Consider the following 24504-nt stretch of genomic DNA (forward strand, 5'->3'; position numbering starts at 1 on the left):
ACTCAGCAAATCAGGAGATTCTGCGAGACTCAAATCGCTCCACAATGCACATCCTTGGCCCAGTGAGTGGGGCCGGTGCGGAAACGCTCAGCCAAGGCCACTTTTTATGCCACTGAGCTTCTAGGAGATTGCCTGTGAGGTCAAGTGCAGAGGTACGGGGAGCTCCATCTCCACGTGGCCTGAATTTCCTGCTGGTGCGGCCTAAGCGGCCCAAATCAGCTCCCAGTTGGGAAGCCCTTCTCCCCGCCCCTCCCCTCCGAGGTCCCTCCCACCTGGAAGAAGTCCTCAGACCCTCTGCCTTTCCCTGGGGTTATTCACTGTTGGAACGAAGCCGATGCCTCCTGGTAAAAGATGGAAAGGGGGGTCTTATGCCCCACGTCCCCTGACATTCAGAACCAGGAATTACAAGCCCATTTGGGACACAGCCCATGCGTGCCCGCGCACACACACGCCATCGCGTGCCCGCGCACACACACGCCACCCTGTCCCCGCTCAGCCTCCACACTCCTCGAAATGAGATTTCTGAAAATGTCCTCAGGACCAGTAGGAGAATGAGCTGAGGGTGAGACGGGGAAATTGAATCATATGTGGGTGTCTGGATATGAGAAGTTAAATCTAATGAAAATTTTATCCAGTTGAACCAAGAAATCAGAAGCCGGGCCTTTACTCCTGTCAACAAGAATGCAGTGAAAATTAAACCAACGCGGCTGCCATTTCCCATTGACCTTGTTGCCATGGAGACAGCCTTCTAGTGTCAACAACTGGGAGGCATCCAAACGGGCTCGTTCACTCCTGGAGAGGCGTCTGGTGGCTCCTCTCCTGCCCACCTCTCTCACGTGGTTCCTCTGTAGGGTGACCACAGGACCGGGGTTGCCTGGGAGCGTCCAGGTGACACCATTGTCCAGACAAATTATCACAGTGCCCGTTTCCGTCTCCAAGGGGACCTGTCTGGACAGCAGTTAAACAGTCACCTCTGTGTAGGTCTTTACGGAGAGTTGAGTCCCCGGGTGGGAGCACGGGATGAGTGCAGGCTGTTGGGGGCCAAGAGAAAGGCCCCCCAAAAGCCTCTGTCGGGAGGTGGGGGGATTTTCTTTGTCACCAACATGCCACTTGTCACCTGCTCGACACAGCACCAAGAAACCTCTTCCTGTGCAAAGAAAGCCAAATGTCCATCCCAGCAGGGGCCACCTGTGCTGTTACCGTGGTGACCCAAGCTCCAGCCGATGTGCCTATATCCTTCCAGAAGTTACAGCCCCACAGAGAATAGGAGGGCAGGCAGCTTGCTCTCACCAGCTCTTGGGGCTGCCTCAGCGTGAGGGGCCTCCCAGAGTAGGCCTTTCTGACCGTCTAATTCCTTTCCAAAGTGTTCCAGGCATGACGCTTCAGAGCAGAAAGGGTCATCTCACTCGGGGCCCTCAACCCTGTCCTGACTCAGATCTCCTGCGGACGCCACTGAATCGGAATCCGGGGTGTGGGACCCACTTGGGTCTTTGAAGTCCCTTGGGGAACAGAGATGTGTCATCAGGTGAACCAGTGGGAGGCACCCATTTTACAGATGAGGAAACGGAGGCCAAGAGGAATCAAAGATCTTCCCAAGATCACACGCATGTGAGGAAAAGAGCTGCGGCCACTGGGGCCCCTGACGCCTGGCCAGCGTGGTCCTGCCGGCCTGTCTCCCACAGGCTGTGTTTTGTTTTGCATTTTTTAACATTTTATTTATTTATTTATTTATTTATTTTGCCACGCAGCATGCGGGATCTTAGTTCCCCGACCAGGGATCAAACCCATGCCCCCTGCAGTGGAAGTGCAAAGTCTTAACCACTGGATGGCTAGGGAAGTCCCCCCCGCCCACGCCCCGACAGGCTCTGGATGTTCCTGAATCTCAGCCCCTCCCTCCCATACCGCTAGCCAGGCACTGAGCTCAGAGGTTCTCCCTGCCCTTCAGGAAAGTTCTACCACTGCCTGGGGCAGCCACCTCGGGAAGCATTTGAGGCTTCAGAGGACAACCAAGAAGACCGCCTCTGGGCCCCCCACACACATCCCAGCCCCGTCTGTGACTCGGTGTCCCCTACGCACCCCATCCGACCTCCAATGACTAGAAATCCAGGCAAGGAGCCAAACACTGCTCCCACGATCCCCACGTTCTCTGGGAAGAGTCTTGCTTCGGGCTTCCTGTCTTTCATAGAAATTTCCCATAACTTACCCCAGTGGGCTTCAGTGAACGAGGCCGGGGACCCCTCCGGGAACCCCAGCGGCCCAGGTTCAGATGCTGAGATGTTCTCCCACGGGCCTCCCTCTCTCTCTTCTTCTCCTCCAAGAGCAGGTGTACAGCAGGCCCTGCCTCTCACTTCCTGCCCTGCCCTCGGGAGGCCCAAGGCAAGCTTCCTCTGCTCTGGTCTGGGTGGCCGCACATTCCGGCCTGGCCCTTCTGAGGCAGCCGGCACCCTCCGTAGTCAGGGCAGGAGACAGCTGGGTGGGTGGCGGGCTGGGGGACAGAACCTGGCCTAGCCCCAAGGGGTCTGGGTTTCCTACACACTCACCAGCCCCCAGGAAATCGCGGAATCCCTCTCTCTAGGAAGTGAAGTGAGTAGAAAGAATCTCGGCCTTCTGATGGGAGTAGCCCTCCCTCCCCGGCCCGTGATTAACCGTCCGGCCATTCCTTGGTCCAGGAGGGACGCGGCCTGGGAAGACCCATCCGAGGCAGTTGGCTCGGTGGAAACTGCAACCCCTCCCCACCCCCACTTATCTGCTGAGTGACCTTGGGCAGGTTACACAACTTTCCTGAGTCTTGGTCGTCACATTAATGAAACGGGACAATAATTTGGCCTCAAAGGATCATTGAGAGATGAGAGATGTAATCTCTAGACCAATGGGTCTCAAATTTGAGCCAGCATCGATTCCCCTGGAGGGTAGGACACAGATCTGGGCCTCCTCCCCAGAGTTTCTGATTCATCACAGGGCTGGATGGGGCCTGGAAATGTGCATTTCCAACATATTTCCAGGTGATTTTACGGCAGCTGGGACCACCCTTGGAGAACCACTGCCCAGTGCTCTGTCCACAGTAGATACTGAGTCAAGGGTAGATATTATTGTGATTTATTTCTTTTTATAATGGAGTCAACATATAAAGAACCTAGCGCAATGCCTACAGGTATGTCAGTTCAGTAAATATTATTTTTGTTATTATTATTGAGATGTGAGCCCTGCTCACAGTTCATTGGGGCAATTAATGAACGGATGAAACAAAAAGGGAGCAGTGCTGGAGAGGGTTTGAATGACTAAGAAACCACCCATTCGTTTATTCACTCCACCAGTCTTCGCTGAGCATCTGCTATGTGCCAGGCATGGTTCGAAGCATGGGGGCTAGAGAAGGTCCCCTCGATAACATCCTGTCCCCATGAGTCAGACTCTGGCTCCAGTGGGGAGGAGAGCTAGAGCAACCAGGAGGGCCTCCAGGGGGAGGTGAGCCTTGAGCTGGCATGTGCTGGATGGAAGGGTAAGATTTAAAGCGGCAGCGAAAGTGATGCCAAAGCTCAGCCTCTGTGCACCGGTGCCTCATCGAATCTCGGAAAAGAGTTTTGGGTGAAGTAGAAAAGAACAGCTTTGTTGCTTTGCCAGGCAGAGGGGGGCACAGCGGGCTCCTGCTCTGAAAAACTCCGTGTCCCAACCCGGGAGGATTTGACGAGGAGTTTTATAGCAATAGTTCAAGCGTGGGGTTGCTGATAAGATTAGAGGGTGGTCTATCAGCTGCGCCCCTCCAATCTGGTCTCAGGTGGTCTCTTGATGAGCTTCTCTGGTTCCTCTAATCTCGCCTCAGGTGGTTGCTTGGCTGTTCCTCCCTTGTTTCGCAACTGTTCCAATCTGCCCTTTGGAACTCAGGGAAGGCCATGGAGTCTGGAGTCTGCTCCCTACAAACAAGAAATGGGGGGCAGAAAGGTTTCTGTGCCCAGGAGCCCCACAGGGTCCTGCTCGGTTTCAAAAGGAGGCACTCTGGAAAGATCTCAGTGCCCCTCAAACATACACACCCAACGTGAGCAGCACAAGGGCAGGGTGGGTCTCTCCCAGGGGCATGTAGGACTCAGGCCTGAGCCCTGATGCCAGCTGGGGCTCCCATAACAGAACACTGCAGATTTAAGCCATAGGAATTTACCGCTCACAGTTCTGGAGGCTGGAAGTTCAAGACCAAGGTGTGGGCAGGGGTGGTTTCTGTTGAGGCCTCTCCCCTTGGCTTGCAGACGGCCGCCTTCTTGCTGTGTCCTCACATGACCTTTCCTCTGTGCGCTCGCCCCTGGTGTCTCTTCCTCTTCTTATAAGGACACCAGTTCTGTTGGATAAGGACCCACCCTTAGGACCTCATTTAACCTTACTTATCTTCCAAAAGGCCCTATCTCCAAATATACTCAAATTGGAGGTTAGGGTCTCAACCTAAGAATTTTGGGGGGGTACACAATTCTGTCCATAACAGAGTGACAGGGCAGCTCGAACTGGGGTCAAGTTAAGACTACCTGGCCAAAGCTCTCCACCTACAACCCCCCACAAGGCTGGGATGGAGCAGGCATACCTTCCCCAGCCCCGTCCTCCAGATCTCCGTTCCACTCTTCCCAGCGGCTGGCTGCCTCTTGGGTGAGTTGCTCATCAGAAGATGCTCTCCAAAGCGCGGCCCCATGCTGTTGTCGCCGATTTCCTTTTGATCATTCAGATGAGTGTTAGCCCGGCTGCCCAGCTCTGGGGGGTCGTTAGGGTGAGCATCGTGCTTCGGCCACGTCAGCACCGTCGGCTTGCAGACCAGTCCTCCCACGGGGCCTGCTGCGCTCCGCCTGGCAGAGCCAGTGTCGGGCCCAGGAGCAGAGGTCCCTGGGCAGCAGCAGGACTACGGGCGGAACCGCAGAAGTACCCTGCAGCACCCCCCGGCCAGTGTGGCCCTCTGGTCACTCCTGTCCTGTGCAGGCCTGTGAGAAGTCACCCACGCCCGCCTTCTCCCTCTCTGGTACCTTCCTTGCCCCAGCCTTCCTGGGCACACAAGACAGGCCACCCTCCATCACCTGAGCAGCCCGGGAGCACAGTCCAGACCTCCTGCATGGGGAGCTTTAGAGGCCCCCCGGCCAGGGATTCGGCAGGAAACACTCAGGCCACCCCCACCCCCAGGCGGCCGACTGTGGCCTGGGAATGAGGAGCCCTCCACCGAGACTCAGAGAGCAGAGGGGACGATGTGGGCCAGAGCCACAAAGAGGTGATTTCCCTTTTCTCTTTCTGTGCCCTCCGCCCCAGTTCATGACCTTACATTTCACCAACTGTACCTTTAACGGGTTTCCCTTTAGCTGCTTTTACGAAGGAGGAGAGGCCGTGGAGGGGGAGGGGCCAGCGTGTGTGTGTATCAACCTTCCTTCCGTAAAGCACGCTTTTCCCAATAGAAATCTCCTTTCCCATTGATTCATTACGTGTTGGGAAGCGGAGCATGACATGTTAAAAGCCGTCTTGATAGTATTTGATACTCGGTACTAACAACTCACCACCTCCGAGGAGGGGGCTCCTCTCCCCTCCCCCACCAGAGGGGGAGGGAGGCAATTTGCATATTGGATGCGCTAAGACAGTAGGTAATTTGCATTAAGTATCCAGAAATTCTGTGCTTGCAATCTGTCACCCTTCACTGGGTTTTCATTTTATAACCTTCACAACATGAGGAGACGAACAAGAAGCAGGAAGAACGCAGGAGCGGCGCCCGCACGGGGGCTGGAGGAGGCTGGTCTGAGCGGCAGTTGTCAGCACTGGGGGGGCCTGGTCCAAAATGCCAGAACGTTCCAGCAGAGGCGACGGGCAGTCCGGGGGTTAGCGAGCCCACCCAACGCCAGCACCCCAGACCTTTGGGTGGGGTGGGGTCCTGCAGCCAGAAGCCAGAGGTGGGGCTGCCTGAGCCTAGCTCATGTCTCCAGAGATTCAAGTTCAGACTCGGGTGGGCCGGGAGAGGGTTCCCTGAGAACACCTGGTCTGGCTTTGTCAGGAGCCCTTGCTCCAAGTCCTGCACATATAGAAGCACCCGTGATGAGCTCTGGAGATGCTTCTGGTCTCACACTTGCAGAATCTAAAGACTTGGCTTAAGACAGAGCCCTGTGTGTGCCATCTTGACTGCATGTGAGGAACTCGTGCAGAGCTTTAAAGAAAAGTCTGGGCGCCCCTCCGGAACCCCTGGGCTGGGACAGGACATCTGTGTACAGCGGTTTGAGTCCTGCCCTCTGGCCCCCACCCTCAGCCTCTGTTTTCTCATCTATAAAATGAGGATTCTGGAAAAGGTCCTCAGCCGAGGGGGGCCCAGGTGTGAGGACACGCCCTGACCCCTAAGTCCTGCCTGGGCCAGGCCCCTTCTGCTGTGATCTGTTTTCCATATTGGATTTGCAGGTAGAGGTTCATTTGTGAAAAGTGCTCCACAGCTACGATGAGGTTTGCAAACCCCTGGCTTGGGCTGTCCCTTCCAGCTGCCAGACAGGAGGTGGGCCTGAGCCAGCGGGAGTGCAAGCTTCCTGGGGCTGCTGGAGATTTTCCCGAGGGATCCCAAGGGGAGGCGCTGTCCACCTGCAGAAAGGTGGGCTGCAAACACCCAACCCCTGGGCATGCGCATCACACAGGGCTCCAAACAGGCTCCCACGACTTCAAATCCAGGCAGCTGAGCTAGCTCGAGAAGCCACTCAGCCACCGTCCCCTCTCAATGACCCGCCAGAATTCGGGACCTCCAGGAGCAGGGCTGGGGCCCCAGCGCTTTTGAAGAAATGAACGGCAGAGCCCAGAAGACCTCCCGAGGGGCCAGAGCCTCATCAGAATGGAGTGGAGGCGAGGATCCCGGGCGAACACCTGGGCAGGTGCATGGAGAGGAGAAGAGAAGTGGCGGCCTCAGGGGGTTCCCAGCAGATCACGACCCTCACACCGGGGTTTTCTTTGAAAAAACCACTGAAGTTCTACGTGAAAGCACAGGAGCTGAGGCATGAGATGGACGGTGCCGTGGAGCTCTCCCTGCAGCGTTCCAAGGCTGAGCCGCCTGTGGAGGTCACAGCAAGAAGCTGCCTTCCCCAGGCCCATTCCCAAAGCATCGGCCAAGCTGCCAGGGCAAGGCCAGCACTGCGTGCTGTGTGTCGCCGTCGTTGTCATCATCAACATTAATGGTTATGACAACAGCTACTCTTGGCGGGGTCCACACGGAGTGCCAGGCAGGAGACTGGGTTTCCTCCGGGCCACCCTGTGAGGCAGATACTCTTGTATTCCCATTTTGCAGGTGAGGAAACTGAGGCTCAGAGAGGTTTGGTGACTTGGCCAAATTCACACAGCAAGTACAGAACAAAACCTGGACTCCAATCCACATCTGAATCCAACCCAGCTCCTACCCGCTGTGTAGACTCTCCCTGTGTGTCTCCTTGTGCCCCTCAGAGGGCAAAGACAGGCTCTGTGAGCTGTGACAATTCTTCCCATGGAGTCCACGTGAGATCAGGAGAAAGCAAATTGTTCTTGCGCTGGCAAAGCCCTGGCCTCTCTGTAACCTGACCCTGTGCCCTGATGCCCTGCTCCCCCTCTCAGACCACCAGCTCCCATTGTCCACCCCCTTCATAGGGACCTGGGTCCCTCCTGAAGCCCCAGGCACCAGCTCCAGCCCCGGGGCTGTGGATTCACTGCCTCTGGACCCGGCCCCCCAGAGCCACCAGAGAGGCCCCCCAGGCTCAGCCCCCCGCCTCTCAGCCAGGTCTGCTCCAGATGAGAGAGCACAGCGGACGTGAAACTCAGTCAGTCCACACACCCAGGCAGGCAAGTCGGTTATCTTAGACTTCCAGCCCCATCCGCCCTCAGTCATGCTGGGTCCCCCACTCCAACACCAGGGACAGCAGGGCTCCAGGGTTGAGGAGGGTGGAGCCAGAACCCCAGGGCGGCCATCCGGGTGGCGGGCCATCGGGGGGCACCGGCTGTGCCCAGTCTGCCATCCCTCGAGGCCGGGGAGTCTGACGAGAGCAGGAGACTGAAGTGCTCCCCTTCCGCCACCCGTCGGGATGGGAGCCATTCTCCCCAGCCTCCACCACGTCTCCACATCTCCACGACCTGCGGTCTGGGGAGGTCCCTCAGCCTCCGGCACCTCTCCTTCCCCATCCTCACTCTCTGTCCCCTCCACTCCAGGACCCCTGGAAGAGCCACCCGATGTACTTGGTCTTTGCGAAAAAAAAAGCAACTCCCTGGGCCGTCTACTGCCCCCCCCCACCGCCATGCGCCACAGGAAAGGAGGACGGGAGGCAGAGGGGGCGCACAGAAGTCCCCAGGGGGCGGGGTCTGGTGGGGCAGCCTGGCCCTCCCTTCTCTACCCTCCTCTCTCCGCCACTTCTTACGGCCATGCCTTCATGGTGCCTGAAGCCAGTGTCCCAGCAGAGAGCGGGCCGCGCTCAGGGTGGGCCCGGGTCCCGGCCCTCGCAGGATTCCCCCCCGCAGCCATGGCCTCTGACCACCCCGCCTCTCTCCCCACAGTCCACGGCATCAAGTGGACCTGCAGCAACGGGAACAGCAGCTCGGGCTTCTCGGTGGAGCAGCTGGTACAGCAGATCCTTGACAGCCACCAGACCAAGCCACAGCCGCGGACCCACAACTGCCTCTGCACTGGCAGCCTGGGTGAGCGGGGTCGCCCCCAGCGGGCACGTGGGCAGAGGGGGCGCTGCCAGGCAGCGGGTGTGATGACCACAAGGGGAGACGGGTCAGCCAGGAGCCAGACCACAGCCCAGCACCCAGGGCAACTCTCCCTCATCCTGCCCGGCGGGGCTGGCGCGGCTGGAGGGCAGCCCACTTTGGACAGGAGAGAGCAGTTTCCGGAGAGGCGCGCCCTCTAGGAACGTGGGCAGCAGAGTCAGGAGTGCACAGGGTTGGGTCTCTGTCCACATCCACCCGTGGCAGGTGCCCTCCGGGCCCTGGGATCTCGGGCAGCAGCTGCAGGAGCCCAGGTCCCCGGGCCGACACAGGCTTTTCTGGGAGATCAGCCCTGAGTCAGTGTGACCACTCGAGCTAACCCTCTTGCTTCCACCTCTGTCTCCTCCAAGAATGTAAAGCGGCCCACATCCTCTGTCCTGATGTGTCTGTGTTTCCGATGATGGTATTTGCTCTTGGAAATGTGGTTCTTCACCCCCTAGCGGCCTTAATTAGCTATTTCCATTAGAGGGTCATGTCACTTCTCTGCGAAGTCTTCACATATTTAGGGATCTTGGTGAGTCTGTAACTGGATCAGGGGAGAATTCACCCTTTTATCAAAAGCAGAGTCACCCTTATCAGATGGAATGAAAATTACACAGGAGTGGAGGCCTGGGGGCAGAGCCCCGAGTGCAACTTGCTCAGAAACGCTCAGAGCCTGAGGTTCTTTCTTCTCTGCCACTGAACTGGGGTTTAGGGCTGGGTCCTTGCTCAGGTCTTTAGAAGGATTTCATCCCACAAGGAGCCAAGGATAGGCCCGGGCTAGCTAAATGGAGTGGGGGTGGGGGGTGGCCCCAAATACCTTTCTGCCTCTGGAATAAAGTCTAGAACCCTCTTTGGTCCTGGGGCCTAAGAGCTAGTCCAGGGAGAGTACATTGCTCTCTACCCACCGCACCCCCAGCCCCCTACCATCGACCACCGGCTTTCAGTCCCAGAGGGGCTTCCTGGGACACTGTGGCCTGAACAGGCATGAAAAGTTTCAGGGGAGGGGAGAAGGCCCCGGCCACCATCCCAGACTGAGCCATTCCGGTGAGTGAGTACGCCTCGGAAGGTGGGAAGGATTTTCCTGGAGTACGGCATTCTCCCCAGCCTCTCCTTCCCCGCCTCCTATGCACTGGGGCTCTTCAATTACTATTTGAAAGGAGCATCAGGGACAAAGCCCCCCAGTCCAGACGGTGGTTACATAGGGCACCTGAGAACCCGGGGCGGGGTAAGATGGCCTGAGTCCCTGAGTGTCCGTCCCACGGCGGCCCCGAGGGGCCAGGGCCAGCCTGGACTCCCAGGCTGGGCTCTGCCAGACCCCAGCGCTCAGGGACGGGGCCCACTGCGGTCCTAGCTCTGACACTCTGCGTGTGTGTGTGCGTGTGCGTGTGCGTGCGTGCGTGTTGCGCTTCTGATCTCCGCAGGAGCGGGCAGCAGCGTGCACCACAAGTGTAACAGTGCCAAGCACCGCATCATCTCGCCGAAGGTGGAGCCGCGGACGGGGGGTTACGGGGGCCCCGCGGAGGTACAGCACAATGACGTGTCCGAGGGCAAGCACGAGCACAGCCACGGCAAGGGCTTGAGCCGCGAGAAGAGGAACGGCAAGGTGGCCAAGCCGGCGCTGCTGCACCAGAACAGCACAGAGGTCTCCTCCACCAACCAGGTGGAGGTCCCCGACACCACCCAGAGCTCCCCGGTTTCCATCAGCAGCGGGCTCAACAGCGACCCGGACATGGCGGACAGCCCCGTGGTCACGGGCGTGTCCAGCATGGCGGTGGCCTCCGTGATGGGGAGCTTGTCCCAGAGCGCCACGGTGTTCATGTCCGAGGTCACCAACGAGGCCGTGTACACCATGTCCCCCACCGCCGGCCCCAACCAACACCTCCTGTCGCCCGACGCCTCTCAGGGCCTCGTCCTGGCCGTGAGTTCCGACGGCCACAAGTTCGCCTTCCCTACCACGGGCAGCTCGGAGAGCCTGTCCATGCTGCCCACCAATGTGTCCGAAGAGCTCGTCCTCTCCACCACCCTCGACGGGGGCCGGAAGATTCCAGAAACCACCATGAACTTTGACCCCGACTGTTTCCTCAATAACCCAAAGCAAGGCCAGACGTACGGGGGCGGAGGCCTGAAAGCCGAGATGGTCAGCGCCGACGTCCGGCACTCGCCACCAGTGGAGAGGGGCTTCGGCTTCACCACCGTCCTGACCAAGGAGATTAAGACCGAAGACACTTCCTTCGAGCAGCAGATGGCCAAGGAGGCCTACTCCTCCTCCGCGGCGGCCGCGGCTTCCAGCTCCCTCACCCTTAGCGCCGGCTCCAGCCTCCTGCCGTCGGGCGGCGGCCTGAGCCCCAGCACCACCCTGGAGCAGATGGACTTCAGTGCAATAGACTCCAACAAGGACTACACATCCAGCTTCAGCCAGACGGGCCCCCACGTCCACCAGACCCCTTCCCCGAGCTTCTTCCTGCAGGACGCCAGCAAGCCCCTCCCCATTGAGCAGAACGCCCACAGCAGCCTGGGTGACTCTGGGGGCACCTTTGTGATGCCCACGGTGAAAACGGAGGCGTCGTCACAGACCAGCTCCTGCAGCGGCCACGTGGAGACACGGATTGAGTCCACTTCTTCCCTCCACCTCATGCAGTTTCAGGCCAATTTCCAGGCCATGGCGGCGGAAGGGGAGGTCACCATGGAGACCTCGCAGGTGGCCGAAGGGGGCGAGGGCCTGATCAAGTCCGGGGAGCTGCAGGCCTGTAGCTCCGAGCACTACCTGCAACCCGAGCCCACCGGGGTGATCCGCAGCGCCGGCGGCGTCCCCCTCCTCCCGGGCAACGTGGTGCAGGGACTCTACCCCGTGGCCCAGCCCGGCCTGGGCAACGCCTCCAACATGGAGCTCAGCCTGGACCACTTCGACATCTCCTTCGGCAACCAGTTCTCCGACCTGATCAACGACTTCATCTCCGTGGAGGGGGGCGGCAGCGCCATCTACGGGCACCAGCTGGTGTCGGGGGATGGCGCGGCGCTCTCGCAGTCAGAGGACGGGGCCCGTGCCCCCTTCACCCAGGCAGAGATGTGCATCCCCTGCTGCAGCCCCCAGCAGGGCAGCCTGCAGCTGAGCAGCGCCGAGGGCGGGGCCAGCACCATGGCCTACATGCACGTTGCCGAGGTAGTCTCGGCCGCCTCAGCCCCGGGCACCCTGGGGATGCTACAGCAGAGCGGACGGGTGTTCATGGTGACCGACTACTCTCCAGAGTGGTCTTACCCGGAGGTAAGCTGTCACTGCCGTAGCCTCCCGCACCAGCCTCACCTGCCCACCCGCCAGCACCCAGCAAGGGATGTTCGTTTGCGTGTGGCTGCCCTTCCCTCGAAGCTCTGGACCATGCAGTTGTCCCCTCCCTCTGTCCCCGTGGTGCCCGAAATACCCCCAGCTCTCTCTGGTGTTCTCAGTCCTCACAGGAGCAAGTAGCTTTAAAATCAGGGGTCTCCTCGGAGGCCAGGTGGCCCTCCCAACTATGCCAGAGCAATGTTTGCTGTCACCGCTGTCACCTGGCCGATGTCTTAAGATTCCACCTATGTTTTGCTTTGCCTTTTTTTTTTTTTCAAAAAAGCATCCTAGGGCTGCTGGGAAAATATTTGGAAATCACCACTATAGACCTTCTGTATCCATTGCTTTTGATTTGTTTCACAAAACAAAGCAAAAACAAATTCCCAGCAAATTGAGAGGGAGGGTACAGCTTCCAATGAGTCATCTGTGAGATTTTGGTGGTATATCCAGCCTCTACAAAATCAAAGACATCCCCCCACCCCACAGTCTGTCTCACTTCCGGGGGGGCTGAGATCTGACGTTGAGAATCGCTGCTCCAAAGCCCAGGACCGCAGGACGACCCAGGTCTTGCCACGGTGGCCCAGGTGCTTAAGGAAGGAACCTTTGCTTTTCCTCTGAAGTAGAATGGCGTAGGAAGGGGACAGAGTGGCCCAAGTGTTCCCTAACCTCCTGCTGCCCAATAGGACACGATCCCTGACCCCTCCCAGTGCACCTGCCAGGTGTTTGGAGAGCAGCATATGGGGGCCCCGATCAGCACTTTCTCCCCTGGGAGGTGGCTGCCCACGGCTCCCATGGCTCCACTGCCACCTTCCCTAGACATTAGCGCAGGGGCTGCTGCCCAAGACACCAAGGGAAGGGTGCTCCTGAGAGACGCTGAAGCTCATGGGGTACCTCAAGGCAGCGATGCAAACCACGCAGAAGGTCTTCTGACATGGGCAGAGCAGGAATGCTGGCTAAACCCGTGCACGTTCCAGCCCCAGGTGCTGGCAGGAGCTCCCAGGACGATGCCCGAGTTGGGACAGGGTTAACGGGGTTCCCTGAGAAGCGCAGCATTTCTGAGAGCCTGTGTCGGCTTCCCAGTCTCCCCCGGGCCCTGGTGAAGGGGACACTGAGGCCCAGGGTGGAGGGCACGTCTCAGGGGGCAGCCCTGGGTGTCAGTCCTGCCTCTGCTGTGATTTTCCCTCCCTGTGGCTCAGTTTGCTCACCTATCAAGTGGGGGTGATAATAGTACTTGCTTCTTGGTAAAGTCTTTGGCCCGTAGTACGTAATCAATAGTTTATTGTTGTTATCGGTTATTACTCTGTGGCCATCACAACTCACGGCCCACTGTGCTCCTTTACGTGTCCGCCTGCCTCGGCCGTGGCGAAGAGGCTGCTCGCTGTGTATGAACGCCCCCAGCTCTCAGGTGCCACATTAGCCCAGGTGGTGGCCCCCTCGGGACAGGAGCATCCCAGAAATACAGCAGGTGTAAGAGCTGCTCTGCCCGTGCACTGCGTCCTCGGGCAGCGGGCTCATCACAGCTCGGGTGTCCGGAGGTGACTGCCCTGCGTGGTGAGGGGCACGGCGCTGGGGCTGGACAGTCTGGATTCAAATCCAGCCCCCCTCTTTACTAGCCGGTGGTGGCTTTGGGCAAAGGTCGCTGCCTTTCCTGTCTCTAAGACTAGGGCAATACTAGCGCTTTCCTCACTGGGTTGTCAGGACTGAGCGAAGAGCTCCAGCAGCCCTGCCTCTTCCACCCACCTCCAGGGATTCCCCCTACCACCATGGACCCCCAAGACTCCAGAAGACTGACTCAGTTTCCTCTTGGTGTGGCTCGCTGTGACCCCATCCCCTGGGGTGAAAGATCAGCTCAGCCCAGCAGCTGGCTCCCCACGGGGATTAAGAAAGCAATTCCGAGGGGCTGGGAGGGAGGCCTGGGACTAGGGTTCAAGGAGGTCAGAGCTGGGAGTCGGGGCACTGCCTCTCGGGCCTGCCTCCTGGGCCTCGGTGTCCTGATCTGTACGTGGCTGAACAGGGGTGGCCTCAAGGCCCCCCAAGTCCTCCGACCTTGGAGATCTGGTCCTTCCTCAGGAGGCTCTGAGGCGCCCTGGTGCCCGTGTCCTTTGGCAGGAGGAGCTTTTCATCCCGGGACTCAACCTGTAAGCTGAGTGCACATCCCTGGGCGGGTCCAGGCCCTCCTTCCAGCCGCTGGGACCTGCGGGCACTGGTCAGGGGCTCTTGGCAGGCCTGGCGCTCTCTGTCCTGTATCAGAGCACCGGCCTGCAGATCCCTAAACTGTACCTCGGAGAAAGTCAGTTCAGCAGTTCGCCACGCGAGGGCGGCATGGGAACGAGAAAGGAAAGATGGCCCGGGCACCTCGCAGAGGGAGCGGCAGCCCCGCTTTTCCAGAAGCTCTGGATGCTTCCAGCTACCCAGAAACAAAAGCAGCTCAAATTCAGTTTGATTTGGGAAATGCGCAAATGCCACCAGCTGGGCCCTTTGGAGCCCAACGTGGCTGCTCGGAGGGGCCTCTGTTGAGGCCCCAGCGGCTCTGCCGGCCACTCCCTCCCCGCCATCCTCCCCCACCCAGTCCAGCAGCAGGGGCCGACCCTCCTGGGTTCTCCTGCCGGAGATAGCATCTCTCCCCCGTCCTTCCTCTCTCCTCATAGTACCACCCTCACCGGCTGGCATGGTACCCTTCGCCCTCTCCCCTTCTCTGCTGGGAAGAAGCCTGCCTGCCACCTGTGTCAGGAGCCCAGCTCTAGCCAGTCGCTCAGCATCCTCACCCAGCTCTAAAATTCGAGGGTGCCCAGGCACTCACTTCGCAGGGATGCTAAGACCAGGGCCATCTTGCTGTCTCTTCTTGAGCATCCCTCCCCCACCACAGGCTGCTCCCGCTTCCCCTCTGCTCCGTCTGCCTCTTCACCTGCACACACACACACACACACACACACACACACACACACACACACACCCCTATGCTGGAGGTGCCCCTGGGCCCCCAGGATCCGCCCTAGGGGCATCAGAAATCCAGGTCCTTTACTCAGGGCTCCCAGGGCACAGAGACCTCAGATAGCATGTGTTGCTGCCTCTCCTCCCCCAAATGCTTCTGCGTCATCTCCCTCCACGGACACTCCTGCCGCCCCAGGCACAGGAGGCTGCAATTAGAGCTGTCAGGTGCCTGCATCACAGCGATTCAGCACAGCCAGGCCGATGTTGCTATGGAAACCATCTCCTGAACTGATGGATGCTGAGCCCCTCCCGCAGCAGTTTCCATGGAGAAGGTCCTGATGTTCTCCGGTAGTTTCTGCAGTCCTTTGTTCTTCACAGCAGCCCTGGCTTCATGCTAGCAGCTACTGATTGGGGTTACTGGGGTTTTTTTTTTTTCTTTCTTTCTTTTTTTCTCACAGAGTAACTGTCTGTGGCCTTTTGAAGACACTGCTCTTCCATTGCCCAGGATCCAGGGTGGATCGTGCCCTGAGCTGGCTTCTGGTGCCCCCAGGCATCCCAAAGTCAGGTCCTACCTGTGCCATATGGTACATCTCCCAGCCAGGAGCCCACTCCCAGCCTGTGGGCCCAAGGATGCTGGCTCCAGCCCCGCCACTCCGACAGAACTCCAAATCTCTCTGCGGAGCCATATATCAGAACCAAAGAATGTCAAGGCCAGAGGGTCCCTAAAGTTCAAATGCCACCCAGAGAGGTTGGGCCACTTGACTGAGGACACACAGCTACGAGGGGCAGAGGCAGGCCTCCTGCCTTTGGCTCCTGGTCCTGAGCTCTGTCTACCACCCTCCAAACTTTGATTGTCTAGCAGTAAGATGACTTCTCCAGCCATTCCAGGCAGAGGAAGGAAGGCCCATCCAAGAGCACAGGTGGAAGGCCTTCCAGTCTGGGAGAGCCCCTTCCGTAGGGGAAGCTCCCTTCTGTGCTGGGCTGTGAGGGACCCACTTCCACCTCATCCCTGGAAACACCCCCTCCTACTGCTGATGCCCAAGGCCAGGTCTGCTTCCAGGCACGTTGTGCGGACCCTCAACAGCCAGTCCTGTGTCGAGGCCGGGGTCCCTCCAGAGCACGGATGGGCCGGTGCCAAGGACAGGTCACCCAAGAACGGGGGACTGAGCAGGAGAGAACGTCTCACTGGCATTAGGAGCAGCGGGAGAACTAGGGTCTGGCTTCTCTGGCCTGGAGACGTGGGGGAAGGAGGGCCTCAGGCCGCACTCCTCACCCCCTTCCCCCCCCACCCCACCCCAGTCTCCAGGAGGCGCGCCGCTCGACCTTCTCCTGCCTGGACACTAGGTGGTGCTCTCCACCCCGTCCCGGGCAGAGCTTGGCCCCCTGCCGGGAGAGGAGGCGGGAGCTCACAAAGGACCAGGAGAGCCAGAGGACAGCCAGCCCACCCTCTGCACCCCCGGGGCGGGCCTCCCTGACTCAGTTACCTGGCCTTCCCCTCAGCTGAACTCTGAGTAGGGCACCTACACCGCCTTGCTCGCATCAGGCAGGACAGGCGGCTATTAATCACTAAGCTCGGACAATAGACAGGACTGCCCGGGGCACCGAGAGGTAAGGCCACCCTCCTTGCTCTGTGGCTGCCCTGGCTGGTTCCAGCCAGAGGTTAGGGAGCGCCTGTACCCTTCCGGTGCTGTCCTGTGCCTGGGCGCCTCTGGGATCCTTGGGGGCAGGGCCCTCTCCCCTTGAGCTGAGCAAGGTCATCTGAGCCCCACTCCTGCATCCCCCTTCCCTCCACTCCCCGGCTATCGCCCTGTGGGAGCAGCTACAGCCCAGCCAGGCTGTAAGCACATCGGTGCTTGCGTGTACTGTGTCTGTACACAGTGAGGGGGCCGTCTGGCCACCGTGGCAACCTCTGAGCCCCTCCAGCTCTGAGCCTTCCTTCCAATTTTCTGTTCTGCTTTCTTTCTCATTACCTTCTTCATCCAGCCCCTCTTCGCTGCCTCCCACCCCTGGCTATCCCCACCACACCCTGGGCATCCCGGGTCTCCCCTCATCTCCCCGCCAGAAGGTCCAGTCCCTGCAGGCCACTAAGATGCTCAAGACCATTTCCGTAGCTCAGAGTTCACACAATCTGTCCACAAGCAAATGACAGAGAAAGGCCCTTCCCTCCCCTCCATTTCCTCTCAGGGGTCCCCCACCACCCCCTGCCAGTTCTCAGGTGCATCCTGGGGGGAAAAGCTTGAAAAACTCTGTGCTCCCTTCTGCCTGGAGCTGAAAGTTTCACTTCCAGGAGGGGGTCAGGGATCCGAACTGGTGGCCCCCGTGCTGGGTGCCAGCTGAGGAAGGCCAGGAGCATCTGGGAGCCCCTGAGAGCGCGGGGCGGGGTGGGGGGGAGGCTGGGGGCCTCCTTCCCACCACAGTCCTGAAACAGTGGTTCTCAAAAGTAGGGCTTACGGGAATCGGCAGTCTGCATTTTCCACAAGCACATGGGCTGGGGGTGCAGCCACGGGGGCCTGTGTCCCTCATCCCTCCCTCTGGGGCTGACCTCTGCCCCCCCGCTGGTCTCTGTTCCCTCCAGGGAGGAGTGAAGGTTCTCATCACAGGCCCGTGGCAAGAAGCCAGCAATAATTACAGCTGCCTGTTCGACCAGATCTCAGTGCCTGCGTCCTTGATTCAGCCCGGGGTGCTTCGCTGCTACTGCCCAGGTGAGAGGCCGCCTCCCGGCAGAGGCCGCAGGGCCCCGGAGCGCCGGACTCCGAGTCAGCCTGGAGGGGGTGACCTGGAGCAACTTGTGGCATTACCCTGGGCCTCTGTTTCCTCCACGGTGAAGGAGTGGGTCCCGGATCAGCTATCATAATGGCATCTGTTCTGGGCTCATGGCCCCCTTAGCACGATAGATGGGGACACAGGTGAGCTTGGCTGGGTTTTGAAGAGAACCTGATGGAGGACTGCTTAGATGACCAATGAGCCAGGGTGACACACCCAGGACTGGTCACAGCAGGAAGCTCTAATCACCCTCCACCTGAAGGGTTACAGGAGCTGGTGAGAGCCAGGCGGGCAGAAGGGCCCCAAAAGGAGCCGCGTCTGGGGTCGGGGCCACGAGGCCGCCCTCTCCCCACCCACCCCCCCCCCGGCCATGTCTCACACAGCTGAAGCCACACAGAAGTCACGAGAACGAGAGGGCCCAGGCCATGCGGTCCACGGGGCCAGTCCCCTGCGGCACAGAGCGGGTCAGAGAGGGATGGAGAAGGCCCGGCAGACCGCAGGGGAGGGGGCGTCAGACTGAGAATAACCCACAGAAGCTCCTTGGAGAGGCTGCTGACGCCAGCCACCCCATGGCCAGAAGGAGGCACAGGCACATCGTCTCCTTTGGCTCTCAGGCACCGGAGGTCCCGGGGGCCGTCCCCGTGGCTCTGACCTTGTCCCTATCACTCGGGCGGGGCGTAGCTTGGTGTCCCTGCCCGGTCAACTTGCCCTTGGCCTCTGACCATTACCTCCTCCCCACTGGCCTGTTGGCTCCATGAGGACAGGGTCTGTGTCTTTCTTGGTCACCACATGTCCCCCAGGGCTCGAAAAGTGCCTGGCACGTCCCAAAAAAGGGGTGGATGTTCATGAAGGAATCTGCTCACGTCCTCTGTTCCCTGGGTTGGTGCTGGGAGGACCCCTTGACTGGCCCCTCACACGCATCATTAGTTCCAGGGATGACCCGTCCAGCTGGCCCAGATGATGGACGGAAAGGCAGACGAGGAGGCGGGCGGGGAGGGCGGAGGGTCCCACTCCGTGTTATTTGCAGCCGACAGAGAGAGAGAGAACGCTCCCCGTGGAGGACCAGGGGTGGGGAAGAGAAGTGGGGCCGGGGGGTCCCCAGGGCAGGAGTAGAGCTGGGCCTGGTTCACCTGGGGCGGTCCAGCTTGAACCTCCGGCCGCTGGAGCTGTCTGCCTTACCCAGCACCATCACCCTAGCCTGGGGCTCCCGAGCTGACATGGAACATTCTTCTCTCTCTCTCTCTCTCTCTCTCTGTCTATCTATCTATCTCTCTCTCCATCTCCCCACGCAGCCCACCGGAGCAGAATGCCGCTGCTCCAGGGCTGGGCTCACATACTCAGCTTCCGCTTGAATGCAGTGGCCTCTGTACCGCAAACATCCCAGGGAGCCAGGGCTGGTGCCTGTGGTGGCCTCCTCTGCTGGCCCTGCCCCCGCCAGCGGCCTGGCTGGCTCCCACTCATCTCCCCCCTGCTCCCAGGCTCCCAGCAGCCCTCCTGGGGCTGGAGCGCAGCCATCCTGACGCCAGCCAGGCCGGGTCAGCCTATCGCAGCTCAGGCCGCGTGTGGCTCATGCAGCCCCCCACCGCCACTGGTGAGGTAGGGGGAGGGGCCGCGTGTTCTTAACGATCCACTTATCACCTGCTGCTGGAAAGGGACTGGCCCAGCCTATAAATAGATACCACTTCCTGTACCTGGTTCTTGCCTGGCTGAAGACCCAGACCTCGCCTGTCCTGAGTTATCCGACCCCTCCAAAAAAATAAAAAAAGATTGGCCTTTGCATGCCGTCTGGATGGCGTCCCAGGCCAGGACCTGGCAAATCCTGGGTGCTGGAGTAGTCACATCACGCACCTCCCAGATCAGCCAGTTACCGTCGGGTGACGTGAGCCCGGAGGTTGACTTCTCTCAGTCCCCATTTCTACATCTGTAGAAACCGCCGGCCAGATGGGCAAGGGGCTGAGATGAGGGCAGGTCCAGGAAGCTCCTGGCTTACATGCTCAATTCATGAAGCTGCTCACGAGTGAGCTCCTTGCTGTTTCTGTCCTGGTTGCGGGGAGGGGAGTTGGGAGAGGGGTCCAGGGCTGTTTAGGTATCAGCAGGCAGTTCTCCTGGTCCCAGAGCTGGTAGGAGAGTCTGCCCAGGTCACTATGCCTCCTAGTGCTTTAGGCTCCCCTAACATCTTGCATCTTGGACCCAGAGAGGCTCAGGCAGCCTGTGGGCTGGGGGCCCCGCCCTGTTCCACCCCTAACCACAAAGAGGGGGCGTCCTTTTTGGACATCCTTGTTTTGAGGCCCAAACTAAAGCATGTCACTCAGTAAGAGAGCACTGGGTGCTACATGCACTCGTTCATCTCTTCATTCAAGTAGTTTGCCAGGCACTGGTAGGCACCTGGAGTGGACCCAGCCCCTAACTCTAACCTTGACCGCGAGGAGCTCTCAGTCCAGGAAGAGCCGGTCGTGCACCCTGGGGGACAATGCTGGCTTCTCAGGGACCTCTTCCCTGGGTCTCCCAAAGCCTTGGGGAACCTGGAGCTGATCTTAAAGAAAGGACACTTGAAACCAGAACCAAACTGGCCTCACCTAAAAGAAGGGCTCAGAGGCCTGGGAGCACAAGCCAGGTCACCTGAGGAGCTAGAATGACATGGGAAGAGGCAGCACAGGGGGTGCAAATGGCCCCTGCCTACCGGCCTCGTGCACATGCCCAGGCAAAACAGCTGGGGAGACTCGACCCTGACCAAGAACATGGTTCTGGGCGGCTCCCCCTCCATCACTGGCCACAGAAGACACACAGGCATGGAAACTGCCTCTTGCAAGATTCCAGTAGTGTTCCAAGGTCAGGAGGGAGAAAACCAATTCAAGCCAGTGAGCTCTGGTGAAGCAGTGGTGAAGGAGGACTTGGGATTTAGGAAAGGCAACCTGGTCCTTGGAGAAGACGGAGGAAGCCCCTCAACAAAAAGACTTTGTTTGGGGGCTTCTGGACAGCCTCACGCTGGATTCCTTGGAGTCACCAAAGGCAAAAGATGAAATTCAAAATGAGATGAGCAAGTGCACTGCATTCACTCGACAAACAGGTATTGAGGGGCCGTAACAGGCCAGGCACTGCCCTTGGCCCTGGGCATAAAGAGGTGATCAGGACAGACTGGCTCCCAGCTCTCACAGAGCTTACATTCTACTGTAGGAGATGAAAAAACAAACAAGGAAACAAAGAAATAACCAAGATCACTGGAGAAAACACTAGAATATGGTCATGTGATAAGGTAACTTGGGGAACGGGACGTTCCTTTGGACAGATCCTCTCACAGGCTGGGACATTAGGCTGCAACTTGAATGATGAGATGGAGCTGGTCACGGGAAGCATGGGAGGAAAACATCCGGCAGAGGGCAAAGGAAGTGCGAAGGCCCTGAGGCAGGAACAGGTTTGGTAAGTTGAAGAAATATAAAGGTGGGGTGAGTTGGAGGTGGCTAGGTTGGAGAAGATAGCAGAGAACAAATCATGTCCATCCTTCTAAGTCATAAGAAGGAGTCTGATTAGGTTGTACTTGCAACGGAAGCCATTAGTCTTAAGTGGGGAGTGGCTTGATCTAAATTATGTCTTTCAAAGATGAATCTGGGTGTGTGGGAGAATGGATTGTAGGAGGGAAGAAAGAAGCAGGGAAACCATAGGAAGCGGCAGAGGGGTAATCTTTCCCGATTTAAGGAGGAACGCTCCCTTGGGCAACACATTCCCACTGATTTCCTGTGGAGGCTTTGGAGTGTGCCCCCCACCCTAACACCATCCCAGCAGAACAGGTAGGTCTCAGGTGTGCTGAGGGTGCCCTGGGCAGGACGCTAATGCAGGAGTCCAGGCACCTAGGCAAGACATGATGGCAGCTTGGGTACCGTGGTGGCCATCAGGATGGAGAGAAGTAAATGGACCCAGGGCTTGCTGATGGACTCAATGCGGGGAAGGGAAAGTGAGTCCAGGAAATGTCCTGGGTGACAGGCCTGCATGCGCCGGGGCGCTGGGCTGGGACCCAGGAGGCTATGACAGGTCCTCTTCGCTCTGTCTCTCTGGGGAAGGACGGGATGCCTTGGGATCTGCCACCGTTCCGGCATCACGGCAGGTTGTACACATGCCAGGAGATGGCGGAAGATGAGCGGCAGGTGAGGAGGACCCTCCAGCTGGAATGTCTGGTACAGAGAAGGCTTGAGCTCCCCGGGGGCCAGCGAGAGGCAGCAGACTTGCCCAGAGGAGCAGAGCTGAGTGGGCTCCGATGGGGCGTTCGCTGACGCCCTACACTCCTGTTGGTAAACGAGGCAAATCTCCAGGGAAGACGAGTAAGCACGAGCTTGGAGATCTGCCTGGGGACGCCATCAGAGCCTAGGGAGGTCTGGACTTGGCTGGGGCCCCCTGCCCAGAGAGGCGCGGCGGGATCTCCAGTGGTACCCCACCCACCGTGGAGCCAGCCTGTGATCTGGAGCCGAGGGACCGCATCAGGGTGGAAAGCACAGGGAAAAAAACACACTGGTCATCTTGGGGCAATGACTTCCCGAAGACCTGCTCTGGGGACCGTTGCGTAACACATACACCTAGGATGGAGAGAGGCCACACCTCAGCGAGTTGGTTTTCCCGTGGGCAGCGAGGGCTGCATCAGAAGACCTCAGAGGGAAGCCAGGGCTTTACTCTGCCCTAGGGAGCAGCTGACTTGGAGAGCTTCCTCCAGTCTAAGCTTCGGAAAACCAAGAGCCCAAACAGTAACACGATCCCCGGGTGCGTCCTCCCTGGAAATCTGTCCTGGGGAGGCCCTGGGCACTGGTTCCAGAAAAGCAGGGCAGAGAGCACAGAACCCTGCTGTCTACCAGAGGCTGAGGCCCGGCGGGGTGGAGCAGCCTGTATACACCCCCTGGCCCCCAAGGCTTCAAAAGCAGCCTCACCCCCAGAAATGAAGCAAGTCTCTCTGCCACAGGTAGGCTCTCCTCTTGGGAACAGTGAGAATGTCCCCTGCGTTACTCAACTAATAGCTTTCATTGAGCCCCGTGTCGGGGTCAGAGCAGCTCACGAGGCCCATAAGGGCCGGTCTTCCCGAAGCCTGACATCCAGGCGTCGGGGGGGGGGAGATGCAAGGTTTATGCCAGCCTCCTGCCCAGCACCACTGGGCTCAGAGTAACAGGCACAGACGAAGCTCTGGCCTTCATCGGGGATGCAGAAGAACTTCTGAAAATACACAGGTCATGCTAAGTGAGTCAGGACAAGCTTGCAGGAAAAGGCGAAACAGAGAAATAGCACAAAGGAGTCCAAAGCAAATGCTGCACCTAAAGCCCTTCCCCCTCCTTCTGACCTTGAGGACCGAGCAGGCCCAGGCAGGGCTAATCCATGAAGGGCAGTGGGGAGAGGGTCCTCCTGGCCCTTGGGTGGGGACATGAGGCTGGAGTGTGCCCATGCCCCGGCCTCCTCCCTCCCTGACAGCTCTTTCTTTTGCTTTCAGCCCATGACACTGGTCTTGTGACCCTACAAGTTGCCTTCAACAACCAGATCATCTCCAACTCAGTGGTGTTTGAGTACAAAGCTCGGGCCCTGCCCACACTCCCATCCTCCCAGCACGATTGGCTGTCACTGGACGGTAAGAACAGCGCTCGGGTCACCTTGCCAGGCCCCAAGGGAGAGGCACACTTGGGAACCCTGTGTGCAAGGTGTGAAAAAGGAGGAAGCATCCAGGTTTCCTAACTTCTGCTGCTCGGGGTGCAAGTCGCACCTCGAGAGGACCGGCTGGTCCCCACCCTCAATCTCGGGCTTTCCCTGGGACGGAGTGAGTAGGTGAGCTTGGACCCAGGGCTTGCCAGGGCGTCTGAGTGGCCAGACAAACCCCTGAACTGCTGAGAGGCCCCTCTCCAGACAGACCTGGGGCAGCAGGGTCCAGGCATTCTTTGCTGCTCCACCCCCAGCCCCAGGGCAGCTTCTAGAAGCGGAGGGAGCTCCTGGAGGCCATCACCAAGCCCTGAGCCTCTCAGAGGCAACAGCAATGGGCGAGGCTGGGGGAAGGCAGCCCAGGTTGGGCTTCTTTCTGATTCCAAGGCCTGGACTTCAAGGCTGTGTGTTGAGTGCCTCTGCCTTTTAGGGACCGTGAGCCACACCTTCTCATGGAAGCCCTCCCCGACCCAGCTGAGGGCGGAGGGCCAGGGAGCCCCCAGAGGCTCCAAGGCAGGAGGCAGGACGTGATGGCCAAGGATGCTTCTCTGAGAGCAGCTGGCCTGCTGCACAGGGGTGCCGAGCGCTGGCTGCTCCCCCTGGGGCACCAGAGGCTCTGCAGAGAAAAGTTGCAGAGGCTGCCCTTCCAGGCCCGGGCATGCCCAGGGGAAGCCCCAGAGTTGGCCTGGGGGGCTGAGCTGATGGTCTGCTCTGGGCACTGAGACAGGATGGAGGGATGGCCTACACCCGCCCTTAGTATCAGGGCAGCCACAGAGGTGCCCGTCTGTGGGGTACCGTGCTAGAGACTTGCCGGCCCAAGGTGTTGGGTCTCAGCTAAGCTGACGCAGGCCCTCTGTGGGGGTCAGTTCCTTAAGCTCCCCTCCACAGTGGCCCTTTGCCTTCTCCCCTCTCAGACCTCCCCTTGCTGCTGGTCGCTGGAGGCTCTCCGGGCTTGGGCACATGCCTTAGGCAGCTTTCCTGGGCCACCCAGTGTGTAAATCTCTGCCTCATCCCAGCCCCAGCCCCAGCAGTGACAGGGTGTCTGGCAGCCGCCCTGGCCACTGAACCCTCTGAGCTGTTCCCAGAGGTGGTTTTGGATCAGCAGGCGTCTGCACCCTGGCAGTGGCTGCCTGGGAGCGCCAGGC

At 59.2% G+C, this 24504-nt stretch overlaps 1 protein-coding gene across 1 annotated transcript in view; it reads left to right on the plus strand.

Moving 5' to 3' along the window:
• The window catches only part of CAMTA1 (calmodulin binding transcription activator 1), an 888226-nt gene that overhangs the window by 788726 nt on the left and 74996 nt on the right, over nt 1-24504 (plus strand). Inside the window, exons 8-11 of the mRNA XM_065882980.1 lie at nt 8491-8631; nt 10107-11947; nt 17511-17637; nt 23160-23294. Of these exons, the coding sequence (XP_065739052.1) occupies nt 8491-8631; nt 10107-11947; nt 17511-17637; nt 23160-23294 (2244 nt within the window). The remainder of the gene's footprint in view (nt 1-8490; nt 8632-10106; nt 11948-17510; nt 17638-23159; nt 23295-24504) is intronic.

The sequence above is a fragment of the Phocoena phocoena genome, chromosome 1, assembly GCF_963924675.1.
Source record: "Phocoena phocoena chromosome 1, mPhoPho1.1, whole genome shotgun sequence".
Taxonomy (NCBI): Eukaryota; Metazoa; Chordata; class Mammalia; order Artiodactyla; family Phocoenidae; genus Phocoena; species Phocoena phocoena.